The following is a 19,497-nucleotide window of genomic DNA, read 5'->3' on the forward strand; positions in this document are numbered from 1 at the left end:
TTCAGGCTCATGGGGGTGAGGAAGTGAATAAAGTCTCTTTGTACATTTGTTCTTCGTTGTGCTACAATGGACAGATCAACAAGTATTTACTAACACACAGCTGTTGTGTATTCTACAGACTGTCTGTTTGGTCAACCAGGTAGATTCATGTGTAAAGTACTGTAGAAATGCATAGGGAAATTCTAGCTCACGTACTGTGTTGTGGTGTGCTTTGACTTACCAGTAGTTGGTGGTGGAGACTGGTGTCCGGCAGCCATACAGGAGCATGTGATGGGCTGTGTCCATACTGGCATGAGGCTCAAAATCCACTGAGGGGAAGAACAACACAATTACAGGGTTAAAGCCCTTGGCAAAGCACTTGTCTCCACAGGGTTTGTTTTAGGAGGACAATTCCACTTGTCAAAGACAATTTATGCTAGTCTCCTCTGATTCTTCGAGAATAATGAGGTTGTTTAGACACCTTTTTTTTTTTTTTTTTTACCTTTATTTAACCAGGCAAGTCAGTTAAGAACAAATTCTTATTTTCAATGACGGCCTAGGAACAGTGGGTTAACTGCCTGTTCAGGGGCAGAACGACAGATTTGTATCTTGTCAGCTCAGGGATATGAAACTTGCAACCTTTCGGTTACTATTCCAACGCTCTAACCACTAGGCTACCCTGTCACCCCTGACACCTTAACGTCCAGGATGTTGACTATGTCTTGTTTTTGGATGAAACAACCAGGTCTTCATCATTTAAAAAAACAGAGGCATTTACCTACTGAGTGGACAAAACATTCATTACACGTTCCTAATATTGACTTGAAGCCCTGCCCGCTTTGGCCCTCAGAACAGCCTCAATTCGTCGGGGCATTGACTCCAGAAGGTGTCAAAAGCGTTCCACAGGGATGCTGGCCCATGTTGACTCCAATGCTTCCCACAGTTGTGTCAAGTTGGCTGGATGTTCTTTGGGTGGTGGACCGTTCTTGATACACGTGAAACTGTTGGAAGCGTGGAAAAACCCAGCAGCATCGCAGTTCTGGACACAAACCAGTACGCCTGGAACATACTACCATACCCCGTTCAAAGACACTTAAATATTTTGTCTTGTCCATTCACCCTTTCAATGGCACACATACACAATCCATGTCTCAAGGCTTAAAAATCATTCTTTAACCTGTCTCCTCCACTTCATCTACACTGATTGAAGTGGATTTAACAAGTGACATCAATAAGGGATCATCACTTTCACCTTGATTATCCTGGTCAGTCTATGTATTCCTAATGTTTTGTACACTCAATGTATACAGTGCATTCCTTAAGTATTCAGACCCCTTGACTTTTTCCATATTTTGTTACGCTACAGCCTTATTCTAAAATGCATTAAATTGTTTTTTCCCCCTCATCAATCTACACACAGTACCCAATAATCAAAAAGCAAAAACAGTTTTTTTGACATTTTTAAAAATTAAATATCACATTTACATAAGTATTCAGACCCTTTACTCAGTAATTTGTCGAAGCACCTTTGGCAGGGATTACAGCCTTTTCATCAGGATCTCTCTGTACTTTGCACGTTCATCTTTGCCTCGATCCTGACTAGTCCCCCAGTCCCGCTGAATAACATCCCCACACCATGCTTCACCGTAGGGATGGTAGCACGTTTCCTCCAGAAGTGACGCTTGGCATTCAGGCCGAAGTGTTCAATCTCGGTTTCATCAGAGCAGAGAATCTTTAGGTGCCTTTTGGCAAACTCGAAGCGGGCTGTCATGTGTCTTTTAATGAGGAGTGGCTTCCGTCTGGCTAATCTACCATAATGGCCTGATTGGTGGTGCACTGAAGAGATGGTTGTCCTTCTGGAAGATTCTCCCATCTCCAAAGAGGAACTCTGGAGCTCAGTCAGAGTGATCATTGGGTTCTTGGTCACCTCCCTGACCAAGGTCCTTCTCCCCCAAGTGGTTTGGTGGTTCCAAACTTATTCCATTTTAGAATGATGGAGGCCACTGTGTTCTTGGGGACCTTCAATGCTGCAGACATTTTTTGGTACCCTTCCCCCAGACCTGTGCCTCGACATAAATCCTGTCTCGGGGCTCTACGGACCATTTCTTCAACCTCATGGCTTGGTTTTTTCTCTGACATTCACTGTCAACTGTGGGACCTTATATAGACAGGTGTGTGCCATTCCACATCATGTCCAATCAATTGAATTTACCACAGGTGGAATTCAAGTTGTAGAAACATCTCTAGTATGATCAATGGAAACAGGATGGACCTGATCTCAATTTTGATTCTCATAGCAAAGGGTCTGAATACTTTTGTAAATAAGGTATGTTTATTTTTTTATACATTTGCAAAAACAATCAAATAAACCTGTTTTCGCTTTGTCATTATGGGGTATTGTGTGTAGATTGATGAGGGAAAAAAATAATTAAATAATTTTTAGAACAAGGCTGTAACATAACAAAATGTGGAAAAAGTCAAGGGGTCTGAATACTTTCCGAAGGCACTGTGTGGCCAGTGTATATTTATGGCTCACATATATAGCCAGTATATGTATTGTCAGTTTAAACACTCAGTGGCCAGTTTCCTAGGTCCACACATCTAGTACCAGGTCAGACAGCCCTTTACCTCCAGAACAGCCTGAACTCTTTGAGTCATGGAAACATTGCAAGAGACCTAACATGTGTGCCAGGAAAACATTCCTCACACCACCAGCCTGTACCGTTGACACCAGGCAGGATGGGGCCATGGACTCATGCTGTTTACGCCCAATCCTGACTCGGTAATCAGCATAACGCAACAGGAACCAGGATTCGTCAGACCAGGTAAATATTTTAGCTGATCGGACTGGAACCCGGTGTGGTCGCAATAGCCCATCTTTGATAAGGGACCGACGAGTTGTGCGTTCTGAGATGGCGTTCTGCACACCACTGTTGTACCTGTGCCGTTATTTGCCTGTTAGCTTCCACAATTCTTTCCATTCTCCTTCTAACTCTCCTCAACTAACTTTTTTTTTCGCCCACAGGACTGCCGCTGACTGGATGTTTTCTGTTTGTTGCATCATCATCGGTAAACCCTAGACACTGAGATACTAGAGAACCTGCATGCCTGGCACCGATGATCATACCACGCTCAGTCGCTTAGGTCACTCGTTTAGCCCATTTTAATGTTCATTTTAAAAGTAACAATGTCTCAATACCTGTCTGCCTGCTTTATATAGCAAGCCACAATTTCCGTGAACGGGGTGGTGTATGGCCATGTATATACGGTGTATGGCCATGTATATACGGTACATGGCTCTGTGAAAACCTAAAAACAACCTCAAACAACATAACTGCAAAAACAAATGATTGAAAGAGTTCACAGCTCATATTAAATTGGGGAGTAAATTGAGAAGCGTAGGCTACTGTTTATACTCAGAGCATATTTTGAAACATTAAAAAAGGTGACACTCTTCACTTTTTCTTCTTCATTAGGGAAGCCAGGCACTGCAGGCTTGGCAACGGTAGACGCCGGCAAGAGCTTCAGCTCTGACAGAAAGTCAATGCTCTCTCCACATGAAAGTGATGAAAACCCCCAGGACGGGCTACTTGGCGCGGCCCAGTAACAAATCACATTTTTGGGATCACACCTGAATAATGAATGGGGCTAGGCAACAAATTTCATTAATCACGGCTAAACAGCAGGCCGAACGAGTGAGCGAGAGAGAGAGAGAGAGAGAGACGATGGGACATCACTCCTCTCTAAAGCCCTGATCTTGCAACAGACAGGCAGCAGCCCTGTAGGCATGGGGCTCGTCCTGGCTCCTCGAATTTTAACACATAACAGCACCTGAATAATGAATAAGATAATATTTGGGCGTATGAGTAACAAGTAAATGTCTAAATTGACAGCAGGCCGAAGTGTCCTTCTAAAAATGAATTTTCATAACAGCACCATATGTCAGATTGAGTGTACTGTGTATACAAGGAGAACAGCAGCAACATGAAAGGAGTCTTTCTCTATCCTAGCAACGCTATTCGTATGAGTAACAAGTAAATGTCTAAATTGAGGTCTCGTTAGATTTAAGAGCAAGCTTCAAGGTTTTTTTTTACTGAAATATTGTTTAGCTGTATTGTTTTGTTTAGTCTAAAAGAGGTCTAGGACTATTCACTCCAGTAACAAATCACATTTTTGGGATCACGGTGGTCTGTATTTCTGTACAATGTAATAATCATTTGAATATCAATGCATTGGCAATGCTTAAAACATACATTTTTCTCTATACTTTTTGCATGCTTTTTGGGAGGGTGTGTGTGTGTGTGTGTGTGTCTCCGTGCATGCTTCGGTCAAATATGATTTAACAGGATTGAAGACAGAGAGTTCTCTTTATTGTTACATGCCAGTGGTGGGAGTGGAATGTGGTTGGCTGAGAATCTGGGATGGGAAGTAATCTTGTTGGGAAACCTAAGCTGGACAAACAGTGTCTGCAGGGCTAACTCCTGCCTTCCCATAAACCCAGGCTCATAGACAACACACTGGGATAGGTCAGCGGGATTAAGGGTCACTGTGGCGTTATGGGATTTCATTCACCCTGCCACTTGGTCAAAGACAAAATAAATTGGTGCTTATGAGAGGACGGTTGCCCATAACAACAGGAAGGGGGGGGGGGGGGGGGGGTATGTATCATAGAAAAGTGGTTCTCGTCAGTGGGTCGAAAAATGGGGGCCGAAAAGTAAATATCCTAGGAAATATATGCTAGAGAGTTTGAGAATGGATTTTGGGTGAGCTCCTTAAATCGTATCGCTGGTTTGATTCCCGAGACCTAGACTGAGGAACATTGGAATTTGCAAACAACATATTTCACTGCATCTATCCGGTGTGTGTGTGTGTGTGTGTGTGTGTGTGTGTGTGTGTGTGTGTGTGTGTGTGTGTGTGTGTGTCTATATATATATATTATTATTATTATTTTTTTTTACTACATTTCATTTGTTTTTGACATTGAACTAATCACTTACATTGGACCAAGACTGTGTAACCAGATTCCTTTAAGATTTGGGTAAAAAACACTCACCGATATAGGCATCCCTGGTTGTCGGTACTGGAACGGCCACACACAAATAGGTGTCAGACTGAAACGACACAGGACACAGTGTGAGAACAAATGCTTCGCTTAGTTACAGAGCAAAAAAAAGATCCATAAAGTTTTGGATAAAAAAACATGTTAAATCATTTTAAAATGAATAGTGTTTAAAATGAATAAATTGTTTAAAATGAATAGTGTTTAAAATGAATAGTGTTTAAAATAAAGTGTTAAAAATATGTTGTAATATAAAGTCTTACAAATAAATAAAATTGTACATTTATTATTCTGCATGTTTATAAGCCATCAATAACAACCAATATTGTTTGTATCGTGCTCCCGAGTGGCGAAGCAGCCTATGGCACTGCGTCTCAATGCTAGAGGCGTCACTACAGACCCTGGTTCGATTCCAGGCTGTATCACAACCAGCCCGTGATTGGGAGTCCAATAGGGCGGCGCAGAGTTATCCGGGTTAGCGTTTGGCCGGGGTAGGCCATCTTTGTAAATAAGAATATGTTCTTAACTGACTTGCCTAGTTAAATAAAGGTTAATATATATATATATATACACACACACACACACACACACATACATCTGCCGATACACATGTTTCACCATGACAGATTCTCTTAAATTCAAAGAGAGTCCTCAGATTAGGCGGATTATCGAGTACAGATACTGAAGCAAAAGTGAAGTCCTCGCTGGTTTGAAGTCGGGCAGTTTAATATACGAGTGAACATGACTCTTAAATCACCCTGGCGCCGACCTTGCGTTAACACGGGGAGAAGTATATTTCCTGCGGGGAGTGAAGACAATAGCACTTCATCAAGACAAAAGACATGACACAGAGCTCTGTGTCCAACCCTGGAGCATCTCTCTCTCTCCTGAAGAGTGACCTCTTCATCTGTGGCCGAGTTAAAACACGTCTATAACTCTCCTCTCATTTGTATCACCTTTCTCTTTATTCCTCAGGTCTCCAGCAGCCTAGCCTACATGTACTGTAACGTTCATTGTAGTTGCTTAAATAAGAGAGAGAGAGAGGAAGAAAATGGCAGCTGTAGTTCCCTGGGAACAGGTCGTTTAAGTGACATATTTGTAATAAACACGACAGGAAGTCATTTCCAGGGAAATGGTGCAATTGCTTAGTTATAGCTGATGGCTTTCGGCTGTCATTTATCATTCTATTGGGCTTCTATTGGGCTTCTATTCTCCTGCTGCAGCAACATGGTCAAATGATTCAATCAATTCCAGGGGACTGAATTCCCTTCTCTCTCTCTCTCTCGCTGTGATGGCTGTATCTAACTCAGAGTTATTGTAAAAGGTCAGCGTGCGTGTTTCTTTCTTGGCACAGCTGGCTTTCTTTCAAAATGGTGTCTCATCAGTTGAGAATTCTCCAGACAAATTCTTGCAGAATGACATCTTGGAACCTCCCAAGTGGCGCAGTGGTCTACGGCACTGCAACACAGTGCTAGCTGTGCCACTAGAGATTCTGGGTTCGAGTCCAGGCTCTGTCGCAGCCGGCCGCGACCGGGAGACCCATGGGGCGGCGCGCAATTGGCCCAGCGTCGTCCTGGTTAGGGGAGGTTTGGCTGGCAGGGATGTTCTTGTCCCATCGTGCACTAGTAATTCCTGTGGCGGGCCGGGCACAGTACACGCTGACACGGTCGCCAGGTGTACGGTGTTTCCTCAAACACAATGGCTTCGGGGTTAAGTGGGCATTGTGTCAAGAAGCAGTACGGCTTGGTTGGGTTGGGTTGTGTTTCGGAGGATGTACGGCTCTCGACATTCGCCTCTCCCAAGTCCGTACCATGAAATTGGGGAGAAAAAGGGCCAACTTGATGTGGGCCTATTAGAACAAAATACAACCGATGTTTGATGACCAGATTCATGATAAAAAACCATAGCCAAATATTTCAATTTGATTACTGGTAGATCTCAAATTCCCATTTCACACTAATGAGCCAAGCTGGTCTGGTTACACATCCACTGCTGCAATAAGAGAAAGAAACCATCTGAACCAACACTGTACAGCCCAGATCCACACAACACAAAAGGGTACAGATAAAATGTTGACAAAAGAAGCTTCGGAGAAAGTGAATAAACACTGGCTCAATGCTATCTGATGAAAGGAAAGGGGGAGACCTAGTCAGATGTACAACTGAATGTATTCAACTGAAATGTGTCTTCAGCATTTAACCCATCCCCTCTGAATCAGAGAGGTGCGGGGTGCTGCCTTAATCTACATCCACGTCTTCGGCGCCTCTGGGAACAGTGGGTTAACTGCCTTGCTCAGGGGCAGAACGACAGATTTTTACCTTGCCAGCGCTGGGATTCGATCCAGCAACCTTTCGGTTACTGGCCCAATGCTCTAACCACTGCCGAAGAACCAGTGAACTGGCTCAAACTGTCTCAAAGCTATCTGATGAACAGCCAGTGAACTGGCTCAATGCTATCTGATGAACAGCCAGTGGACTGTCTCAATGCTATCTGATGAACAGCCAGTGGACTGTCTCAATGCTATCTGATGAACAGCCAGTGAACTGGCTCAGTGCTATCTGATGAACAGCCAGTGAACTGTCTCAATGCTATCTGATGAACAGCCAGTGGACTGTCTCAATGCTATCTGATGAACAGCCAGTGGACTGTCTCAATGCTATCTGATGAACAGCCAGATAACTGGCTCAATGCTAACTGTCTCAATGCTATCTGATGAACAGCCAGTGGACTGTCTTAATGCTATCTGATGAACAGCCAGTGAACTGTCTCAATGCTATCTGATGAACAGCCAGTGAACTGGTTCAATGCTATCTGATGAACAGCCAGTGGACTGTCTCAATGCTATCTGATGAACAGCCAGTGAACTGTCTCAATGCTATCTGATGAACAGCCAGATAACTGGCTCAATGCTATCTGATGGGCCAGAGAAAGGGCACCTCCCTATAGATCAAGGGGTAGGCAAAATACAACACGCGGGTCGGATCTGGCCTGCGAACCCATTCAAACCGGGCCCACAACAACACTCCAGTCACTCTTGAACATTTAAAACGAGATACAAAAAAAATTACAATGGACCTTTTTCTGGCCCGCAAGTTGATTTTCACAAACGCATAGGTCCCAAAAAAATCTGTGCGGCCTTCCGCTGAATTTCAAAATCACAACGTGGCCCTTGAGCCAAAGAGTTTGCGAACCCCTGCGATAGATCAATAGCACAACAGTACAAGCTGACCGCTAAGTTAAGAGAGTTTAAGGTTTGTCTTCTCTGAGATGTTCTACAAGCCAGTAATCCCCCTTCAGCATTCACAGTTATCAGCCAACACTTGCCATGGATGAATCATTGGCAGATGACTCACACAGACCTGCACTGAGAATAATAATAGCTCACCCTCCCCTCTTCCCTCAACTCTCACATACACAACCAAAACAGTCCCAAGAAGACGCAAAGCCCGTAGCCCGATGACAACAGTTCCGCCATCGTGTAAAAACTGAACTTTAAATGTTTCTCACTAGCCTAAACACAGGCTTGGCTTTAGGAGAAAAGAGAGAGAGAGCGAGAGAGAGCAAGCGAGGGGTGGATAGAGAGGGGAGAGAAAATAGTGATAAACCAGAGATCTTTCCCTCTGTGGTTTTCTCTGCACATTGCAGCAGCAGGCAAAAGACCGGAGGCTGAGGAGCCAATTAGCTCTTGTCTGCAACAGAGAGTCAACTTTAATGACTGCATTACTGTAGGATCAATACGGGCCAAACAAACACGGCTGGAGGACTGGCCCCTGACGGCAACCCCATGAGGAAATCATGTACAGCCACACGCTGAGAGAGAAAAACATTGTACGGCCATCATCAACATACCTTCCTGATATGAACCAAGCAAAGCGGCGAGTTTTTCTGCACTTAGGAAGGAGATGTCTGTCAAGTCTATGAATATTAATATATTAGTCATTGTCTAACCTTTACTCGCTGATCGAAGTCTCGATAAAATCTCTGACATTAGAGACCTAAAGGCTAGTCAGACTAATGTTGCATCATGGAGAATGATCACTGATTTGATTTTCATAAATGGTTGAATAGCCTAACAGGCTATGTAGACTAGTGTAGATAGTGTTCTTTGAAAACATATGTAAATAAACGCAAAACTGAACCATCAAACCATTGAGCGGGGAAAAAAAACTAGATCTGACAAACACTGGGTTGGTTTGGGTTTTCCACAGGGTTGTTGTTGACAGTCAGAAACATGGGGACTCACCGCCGTGGGGGACACCCCCGGCATGCGGACATCCAGGGAAAAGTTGCCTGATTTGGACAGGACCATGGGTTGTCTCGTCCTGGTAGTGCAGTCGTTGGGCTCCGAAGAGGCACTTTCCTGATACCTGTCCGATGGGGACAACAGTGAGAGAAGAGGTTGTTAGTGGAAAGCGACAAAACAACCTCGAAGAAAACTATTACCAATGAGAGAACCTAACAGCCTGATGAGTTGAGGAACTCCTAATGATGAGATTGGAAGTTTGGAAGATGAGCGTACTTCACACACAAACACCTAAGACTCAAGAGAGAAATGGAGAGAACACCTCCAGAAAAGTAGGTTAAATGAGGATACAATTGTTTATAGAATTACTTATAGGCATATCTGCAATTGACTGATAGTAATCTACCCAGAAGGCTATTTGTGTGGTCACCATGTCTGTTGATGCTGAAGCCACCTCCTGCGTCATTTGTTTGTTCATCATGTAGCCATACAAACATGGGACAAACACATCCGGCTTCCAGTACCTTGTGCCTACAGCAGGCTAATTGCCATATAATTGTATAATTAACAATTGTTTAAAAAGTGCATGAATTCAACATCGATCAAAAAAAGACTAACTTACAAAACATTGATTTAGAAATGCATTAAAACGTATCAAATCTATTTATTTCATAGGTACACTGAGCTATTTCAACTTAATTTAAAAACGTATAACACATATAATACAAAACTCAAAGAACACTCAAGATTTCCAAGCGACATCTGTTTGCACCACTCACATGACCCCACTAAATCTGCCTTTCCCTTTCAATTGCATTTCAAAACCCCTCCAAACAAATCAACACTGTCCGTCCCCTTACCTTTTAAACCTGTGCAGGGGGTTTGTGGCACCGTCCAAGCTATGGCTTTGACAGATGAGCGTCAGCACCACCACGCCACAAACAAGGACTCCCATCTCTGACTCTAGCCTCTTGTCAAGCGCTCCCTATTCCTGCTTCTAGCCTGCCGGGTTAACTGTAGAAGACTGGGCGCTGAGCAGAGCGTCACAGTGCTGTGTCTGGGATCAGCTGTGGAGCCTCACTGACGCTGAGCGAGAGAGAGGAAGTAACCAAACAAACAGTAGCAGGTCCTGGATCAGGGTTAAGACAGATGGAAGAGCCAGATGGAAGGGTTGTTCCTGTTGGCAGTTCACACGCTGGGGACTGAAGGAGTAGGAGGAGGTTGTGGCTGTGGTTGTGCACACCGCTCCTCTTCTCCAGGCTCCAGGCCACTAGGGCTAGGCGTTCCTTTGTATTTTCTCTGCCTTTCCGAGTGAACTGAGCACACAGAGGCGGGACTACCCTCTAGCGCTCCCTCCCCCTTCCTCTCTACTCCTCTTCTCTTCGGGAATTCTCGTCTGACACAAGTGGCTGTAACGCGGCACCTTTCCACTCTCCTCTTAGCACCCAAGTTATCCAGTGAGAGAAGAGGCGAGTAAATGTGAAGAGTGGCTGGTGTTCAGAGGTGACAGAGAGATGAGATGAAAGGAAGAGTAGATCAGAGTAGATGGAGAGAAGAGGCGAGGAGGGCGCAGCGTCGGTCTCCAGTCACAACCTGTAAAAATAGAAGCAGACGTGCTCAACAAGAGGGAGGGTGACTAGATGACTAACGTGCCACTGACTGTGCCTGTCTGCCTGCTAGCGCAAACCGCTACCCCCCCCCCCCCCCCCCACCCCCACCCCGCAAGCTAATGCTCCAGCGGGTTCTGTAATATACTACCATTATCATAAGAGGCAACACAGAAATTCTAGTTGTTAGCGTTAGTGCCCATCCCTTCAGATGATTGAGCAGCTAAGGTGGTTTGAGTTGGGGGGGGGGTAACGGTTGGTTGGGAATCACATGCTATCTGTCCTTGCCTTTAAAATTTCATTAAATATAGATGACAGTGTACACACTCTGCAGTGCTGTTACTGTGCTGAATCCGCGGACGGTAGCAGCTTCTATTTACTCTATTCTGTGGGCTTGTCCGGGATGTGAAAGCGGAGGGATAGAGGGGAGAGAAGGAGAAGCCGCAGTAATCCAATCAGATTTCCCCGGGGGATTCACACCCTTATTAAGGAGATCCAGTTGGTCACCAGCAGGAGCAGACAGCTAGTATAGAAAACACTGTCAAGGAGACCTATACCATACCGTACTATACCATACCTTACAATACCATTCTATACCTTACTATACCGTGCTATACACGACCGTGCTATGCTATACCATGCTATATTATAACTGTCCATACTATACCTGTCTATACTATACCTGTCTATACCTTGCTATACTACACCATACAATACATGTCTATACTATCCCTGTCCATACTATACCTTACGAAACTATACCTTTCTATACAATCCCTGTCTACACTATACCGGTCTATACTATCCCGGTCTAAACTATACCTTACCATACATTACTATATCTGTCTAAACTATACCTTACTATACATTTCTATACTATACCTGTCTATACAAAACCTGTCTATACTATGCTACATCTAACTACACCACACCTTGCTATACAAAACCTTGCTACACTATACCTTATTATATCTTACTATTCCTTACTGTACTACCCCTTACTGTACTATACCTCGCTATACTATACCTGTCTATACTATACCTTACTACACATTGCTATATTATACCTTGCTACACTATACCATACCAGTCTATATTATGATACATCTTATTATATCTTATTATATTATACTATACCTAACTAGACCGTACTACACAAGACCATACAGTACCTTAATATACCTCATTATACTATGCTTTACTATATTATACTATATCGTAATATACTATACCTGTCTATACTATACCTAACTATACCTCATTATACTATATCTTACTAAATTATACTAAACCTTACTATAACTTAATATACTATATATACTATACCTGTCTATACTATACCTTAAACGCAACCTTACTATATATTATACTAAACCTTACTATATTACACTATATCTTAATATACTATACCTTAATATACCTTGCTATACCTTACTATATTATACTATACCTTAAAATAGTACATCTTAATATACTACACCTTATTATACTGTAATATACTAAACCTTACTAATATTATACTATATCTTAATATACTATACCGGTCTATACTATACCTTAATATACCTCATTATACTATACCTTACTATATTATACTAAACCTTAATATAATACATCTTAATATACTATACCTTATTATACTATATTATACTAAACCTTACTAATATTATACTATATCTTAATATACTATACCTGTCTATACTATACCTACTATATTATACTATATCGTAATATACTACATCTTAATATATTTCACCTTATTATACTATACCTTGCTATATTTTACTAAACCTTACTATACTATATATATACACTATATATACTATATTATACCTTAATATACCTAATTATAGTGTATATTTTTATACCTTACTATATTATACTAAACCTTAATATACTACATCTTAATATACCTTACGATACCTTACTATACCTTACCTTACTGTACTATACCTGTCTATACTATACCATATTATATACTATATTCTAATATACCTTACTACACTATACCTGTCTACATTATACCTATCAATACCTCATTATACTATATCTTAATATGTATTTATTTTACCTTTATTTAACTAGGCAAGTCAGTTAAGAACAAATTCTTATTTTCAATGATGGCCTAGGAACAGTGGGTTAACTGCCTGTTCAGGGGCAGAATGACAGATTTGTACCTTGTCAGCTCGGGGGTTTGAACTGCAAGTTTACTAGTCCAACTCTCTAACCACTAGGCTACCCTGTGGTTACTATACCTTACTGTAATATACCTTACCTTACTGTACTATACCATACTACACCTGCCTACACTATACCTATCTATACCTCATTGTACTACACCTTACCATATTATACTATATCTTAATATACTACATTTTAATATACTATGCCTTACTATATTATACCTTACCTTACTATACCATACCATACCTTACTAAACTATACTAAACCTTACTATATTATACTTAGCCTTACTATATTTGAATATACTATACCTGTCTTTACCATACCTTACCATATTATACTATATCGTAATATACTATAACCTTACTATGTTATACTAAGCCTTACTATCTTAAACTATACAATACTCGTCTATATTATGCCTGTCTATACTAAAACCCATCTATACTAAAAACCCGTCTATACTAAACTATATTATACTAAACCTTACTATATTGCACTATATCTTAATATACTATATCTTACTATACTATGCCTTACTATACCTGTCTATACTATACTAAAACGTACTATATCTTAATATACTATACCTGTCTATATTATACCTTAATATACCCAATTATAGTGTATCTTTTTATACCTTACTATATTATACTAAACCTTACTATACTAAATCTTAATATACTACATCTTAATATACTATACCTTACGATACCTTACTATATTATACTATAACTTACTATTCCTTACCTTACTGTACTATACCCTAGTAAAAAACAGTAGCAAGGCTATATACAGACACCTGTTACCTGTTAGTCAGGCTTAATGAGGTAGTATGTACATGTAGATATGGTTAAAGTGACTATGATGATATATGATGAACAGAGAGTAGCAGCAGCGTAAAAGAGGGGTTGGGGGAGGCACACAATGCAAATAGTCCGGGTAACCATTTGGTTACCTGTTCAGGAGTCTTAAGGCTTGGGGGTAAAAACTGTTGAGAAGCCTTTTTGTCCTAGACTTGGCACTCCGGTACCGCTTGCCATGCGGTAATAGAGAGAACTGTCTATGACTGGGAGGCTGGGGTCTTTGACAATTTTTAGGGCCTTCCTCTGACACCGCCTGGTGTAGAGTTGTTATTCTGGCACCAGCCGGCCAGGTCTCTGACCTCCTCCCTATAGGCTGTCTCGTCGCTGTCTGTGATCAGGCTAACACTGTTGTGTCGTCAGCAAACTTAATGATGGTGTTGGAGTTGTGCCTGGCCATGCAATCGTGGGTGAATAGGGAGTACAGGAGGGGACTGAGCACACACCCCTGGGGAGCTCCAGTGTTGAGGATCAGCGTGGCAGTTCTGTTGCTACCTACCCTCACCACCTGGGGGGCGGCCCGTCAGGAAGTCCAGGATCCAGTTGCAGAGGGAGGTGTTTAGTCCCAGGATCCTTAGCTTGGTGATGAGCTTTGAGGGTACTATGGTGTTGAACGCTGAGCTGTAGTCAATGAACAGCATTCTCACATAGGTGTTCCTTTTGTCCAGGTGGGAAAGGGAGTGTGGAGTGCAATAGAGATTGCATCATCTGTGGCACTGTTTGGGCGGATTGCAAATTGGAGTGGGTCTAGGGTTTCTGGAATAATGGTGTTGATGTGAGCCATTACCAGCCTTTCAAAGCACTTCATGGCTACGGACGTGAGTGCTACCGGTCTGTAGTCATTTAGGCAGGTTGCCTTTTGTGTTCTTGGGCACAGGGACTATGGTGGTCTGCTTGAAACATGTTGGTATTACAGACTCAATCAGGGACATGTTGAAAATGTCAATGAAGACACCTGCCAGTTGGTCAGCACATGCCCGGGAGCACACGTCCTGGTAATCTGTCTGGCCCCACAGCCTTGTGTATGTTGACCTGTTTAAAGATCTTACTCACGTCGGCTACGGAGAGCGTGATCACACAGTCATCCGGAACAGCTGATGGTTCGTCCCAGGGCATAGTGGGATTTCTTGTATACCTTACTATATCATATCTTACACCTTACTATACCTTAATATACTATATCTTACTACACATTACTATATCTTACTCTACTGTATCTTACTATACTATGTCTTACTATACCTTACTATACTACACTGAACACAAATATAAATGCAACAATTACTAAGATTTTATGAATTACAGTTCATATAAAAAAAAATGAACTAGGCAAGTCAGTTAAGAACAAATTCTTATTTACAATTACGGCCTACCCCGGCCAAACCCGGAAGACGCTGGGCCAATTGTGCACAGCCCTATAGGACTCCCAATCACGGCCGAATGTGATACAGCCTGGATTCGAACCAGGGACTGTAGTGGCACCTCTTGCACTGAGATGCAGTGCCTTAGACGAGCAGCGGTCAATTGACTGAAACCAGTCAATTGAAATACATCTATTAGGCCCTAATCTATGGATTTTACATGACTGGGAATACAGATATGTATCTGTGGGTCACAGAAACCTTAAAAAAAACGTAGGGGTGTGGGATCAGAAAACCAGTCAGTATTGTGGCCTGAGGAATGTTATCCCACTCTCCTTCAATGGCTGTGCGAAGTTGCTCGATATTGGTGGGAACTGAAACACGGTGTCATACACGTCTATCCAGAGCATTGCAAACATGCTCAGTGGGTCACACATCTGGTAAGTACGCAGTCCATGGAAGAACTGGAACAATTTCAGCATTCAGATCCTTGCGACATGGGGCTGTGCATTATCATGCTGCAACATGAGGTGACATCACTAAACTGCTCACCCATACGACGCCATTCAAGCTATCTGCCATCTGCCCAGTACAGTTTAAACTATAGCTTACTATACTATGCTACAGCTTACTATACTATATCTTACTATGCTATAATGTCTGGTGAGTATGCAGTCCATGGAAGAACTGGGACATTTTCAGCTTCCAGGAACTGTGTACAGATCCTTGGGGCCGTGCATTATCATGCTGAAACATGAGGTGATGTCGGTAGATGAATGGCACGACAATGGGCCTCAGGATCTCGTCCCGGTATCTCTGTGCATTCAAATCGTCATGGATAAAATGCAATTGTGTTCGTTGTCCGTAGCTTATGCCTGCCCATACCATAACCCCACCGCCACCATGTGGCACACTGTTCACAACGTTGACATCAGCAAACTGCTCGCCCACACGATGCCATACAAGCTGTCTGCCATCTGCCCGGTACAGATGAAAGCGGGATTCATCTGTGAAGAGCACACTTCTCCATGTGCCAGTGGCCATCAAAGTCAGTTATGACGCCGAACTGTAGTCAGATCAAGACCCTGGGCTGGTGTGGTTACAGTGGTCTGAGTTTGTGAGGCCGGTTGGACGTACTACCAAATTCTCTAAAACGCTGTTGGAGGCGGCTTATGGTTGCGAAATTAACATTAAATTCTCTGGCAACAACTCCGGTGAACATTCCTGCAGACAGCATGCCAATTGCACACTCACACAAAACTTTGTGTAGCACCTGTGGCATTGTGACAAAACTGCACGTTTTAGAGTGGTCTTGTATTGCCCCAGCACAAGGTGCAGCTGTGTAATCATTCTGTTTAATCAGCTTCTTGATAATCCATCCACCTGACAGGTGTGGCCTATCTTGGCTAAGGATAAATGCTCACTAACAGGGATGTAAACAAATAAGCTTTTTGTGAGAACATTTCTGGGATATTTTAATTCAGCTCATGAAACATGGGACGAACACTATATTATCTTACTATAACATATCTTACTAAACTATATACACTACCGTTCAAAAGTTTGGGGTCACTTAGAAATGTCCTTGTTTTTGAAAGAAAATCAACTTTTTTGTCCGTTAAAAGAACATCAAATTGATCAGAAATACGGTGTAGACATTGTTAATGTTGTAAATGACTATTATAGCTGGAAACGGCTGATTTTTTATGGAATATCTACATAGGTGTACAGAGGCCCATTATCAGCAACCATCACTCCTGTGTTCCAATGGCACGTTGTGTTTGCTAATCCAAGTTTACCATTTTAAACAGCTAATTGATCATGAGAAAACCCTTTTGCAATTATGTTAGCACAGCTGAAAACTGTTGTCCTGGTTAAAGAAGCAATAAAACTGTCCTTCTTTAGACTAGTTTAGTATCTGGAGCATCAGTATTTGTGGGTTCGATTACAGGGTCAAAATGTCCAGAAACAAATACCTTTTTTCTGAAACTCGTCAGTCTATTCATGTTCTGAGAAATGAAGACTATTCCATGCGAGAAATTACCAATAAACTGAAGATCTCGTACAACACTGTGTACTACTCCCTTCACAGAACAGCGCAAACTTTCTCTAACCAGAATAGAAAGAGTGAGAGGCGCCGGTGCACAACTGAGCAAGAGGACAAGTACATTAGTGTGTCTAGTTTGAGAAACAGACGCCTCACAAGTCCTCAACTGGCAGCTTCATTAAATAATACCCGCAAAACACAAGTCTCAACGTGAACCGTGAAGAGGCGACTCCGAGATGCTGGCCTTCTAGGCAGAATTCCTCTGTCCAGTGTCTATGTTCTTTTGCCCATCTTAATATTTTATTTTTAATGGGCCAGTCTGAGATATGGCTTTTTCTTTGCAACTCTGCCTAGAAGGCCAGCATCCCAGAATTGCCTCTTCACTGTTGACGTTATAGCTAGCTAGCGAACATTAGCATGCTGGATAATTAGATAACGTTAGGTGTATGATCTATGTAGTAATATTATTTGAATCAGAAATATATTTGCATTGCTAGTTATAGCCTAATGTTAGCTAGCTAGCTAACATTGAACCTGGTTTGATAGTTTTAGCTACCTGCAGATTCATACTACAGCTATGTCACTCAGTTTGTATTGGGAGTAGTATGAGTTGGGATTATGCCGGTTCATTGTTTAGCTAGCCACGTTGAAACAAAAGTCTTCACTTCACCAGATCATTACATTACCAATCAAGTTAGCCAGGTGTGTCTGTGGGTGATTACAGCCACCTATTCTATTCACTGAGCATGTGTACATGTCTAGACAATAGCATTTCTTTCACATGACCTATCAATTTAGACAAGTAGGTCTAGGTAAGCGTTATCTAATAATTATAAAATATTTTTATCTGGACACTTTCTGTTTTTGATATTGCTACTATGCAAGTAACCATTTCACTGTATCGTTTACACTTTCTGTATCCTGTGCATGTGACAAAAAAACGTAGATTATATTTGATATAGTGATTGAGACGGTAAAATGAAGAACAACATGACCTGCACCAAAGTCAGATAAGGATATAAGCCAAGGACTAGATAGTGCATTTTTACCTGGAGTTTTTGCTTATTGTAGGCTACTACTTTTACCACTTTTAGTCTTGAAATCTTTGGTCGTTTACTACACTACTCACTCTGTTTAGCACATGGCCTCACATGTGAATCCTTAAAGAAATGGGTGGGGCTAACACGGAACCCAAACCGGCTATGCGCGTGCGCCATCGTGCATACATTTATTGTGTCCCCCTACACCAAATGCGATCAGGACACGCAGGTTAAAATATCAAAACAAACTCTGAACCAATGAGATTCATTTGGGGACAGGTCGAAAAGCATTAAACATTTATGGCAATTTAGCAAGTTAGCTTGCACTTGCTAGCTAATTTGTCCTATTTAGCTAGCTTGCTGTTGCTAGCTAATTTGTCCTGGGATATAAACATTGTTATTTTACCTGAAATGCACAAGGTCCTCTACTCCGACAATTAATCCACACATAAAAACGGTCAACCGAATCGTTTCTAGTCATCTCTCCTCCTTCCAGGCTTTTTCATCGTTTAACCTCTAGCGACGAGCAATCCTGTATCCGGGAGCGTAATCATAGCCTCAAGCGCATTACCATAACGCAATGTTTCCTATTCATGAAAATCGCAAATGAAATGAAATAAATATATTCAGACACAAGCTTAGCCTTTTGTTAACAACACTGTCATCTCAGATTTTCAAAATATGCTTTTCAACCAAAGCTACACAAGCATTTGTGTAAGAGTATTGATAGCCTAGCATAGCATTAAGCCTAGCATTCAGCAGGCAACATTTTCACAAAAACAAAAAAAATAATTTACCTTTGACAAACTTCGGATGTTTTCAATGACGGGACTCTCAGTTAGATAGCAAATGTTCATTTTTTCCAAAAATATTATTTGTGTAGGTGAAATAGCTCCGTTTTGTTCATCACGTTTGGCAAAAAAAAAGACCGGAAAATGCAGTCCCTACAACGCCAAACTTTTTTCCAAATTAGCTCCATAATATTGACAGAAACATGGCAAACGTTGTTTAGAATCAATCCTCAAGGTGTTTTTCACATATCTACTCGATAACATATCAGTCGTGACTGTTGGTTTCTCATCAGAAGCGAACAGAAAAATACTGCAGCTGGAGA

At 41.9% G+C, this 19,497-nt stretch overlaps 1 protein-coding gene across 6 annotated transcripts in view; it reads right to left on the reverse strand.

The window, feature by feature from the left end:
• LOC139408310 (peptidylglycine alpha-amidating monooxygenase) overlaps positions 1-19,497 on the reverse strand; it is a 138,684-nt gene that overhangs the window by 107,621 nt on the left and 11,566 nt on the right. For all 6 annotated transcript variants that reach the window (XR_011634274.1, XM_071152035.1, XM_071152036.1 and 3 more), the window contains exons 3-6: positions 10,142-10,874; positions 9,282-9,405; positions 5,033-5,090; positions 221-308 (exon numbers count right to left, since the gene is read on the reverse strand). Coding sequence is in view for 5 of the 6 variants with exons in the window: in XM_071152035.1 (XP_071008136.1) it covers positions 221-308; positions 5,033-5,090; positions 9,282-9,405; positions 10,142-10,236 (365 nt within the window). In the remaining variant the exon portion in view is untranslated. The remainder of the gene's footprint in view (positions 1-220; positions 309-5,032; positions 5,091-9,281; positions 9,406-10,141; positions 10,875-19,497) is intronic.

The sequence above is a fragment of the Oncorhynchus clarkii genome, chromosome 5 (genome assembly GCF_045791955.1).
Source record: "Oncorhynchus clarkii lewisi isolate Uvic-CL-2024 chromosome 5, UVic_Ocla_1.0, whole genome shotgun sequence".
NCBI lineage: Eukaryota > Metazoa > Chordata > Actinopteri > Salmoniformes > Salmonidae > Oncorhynchus > Oncorhynchus clarkii.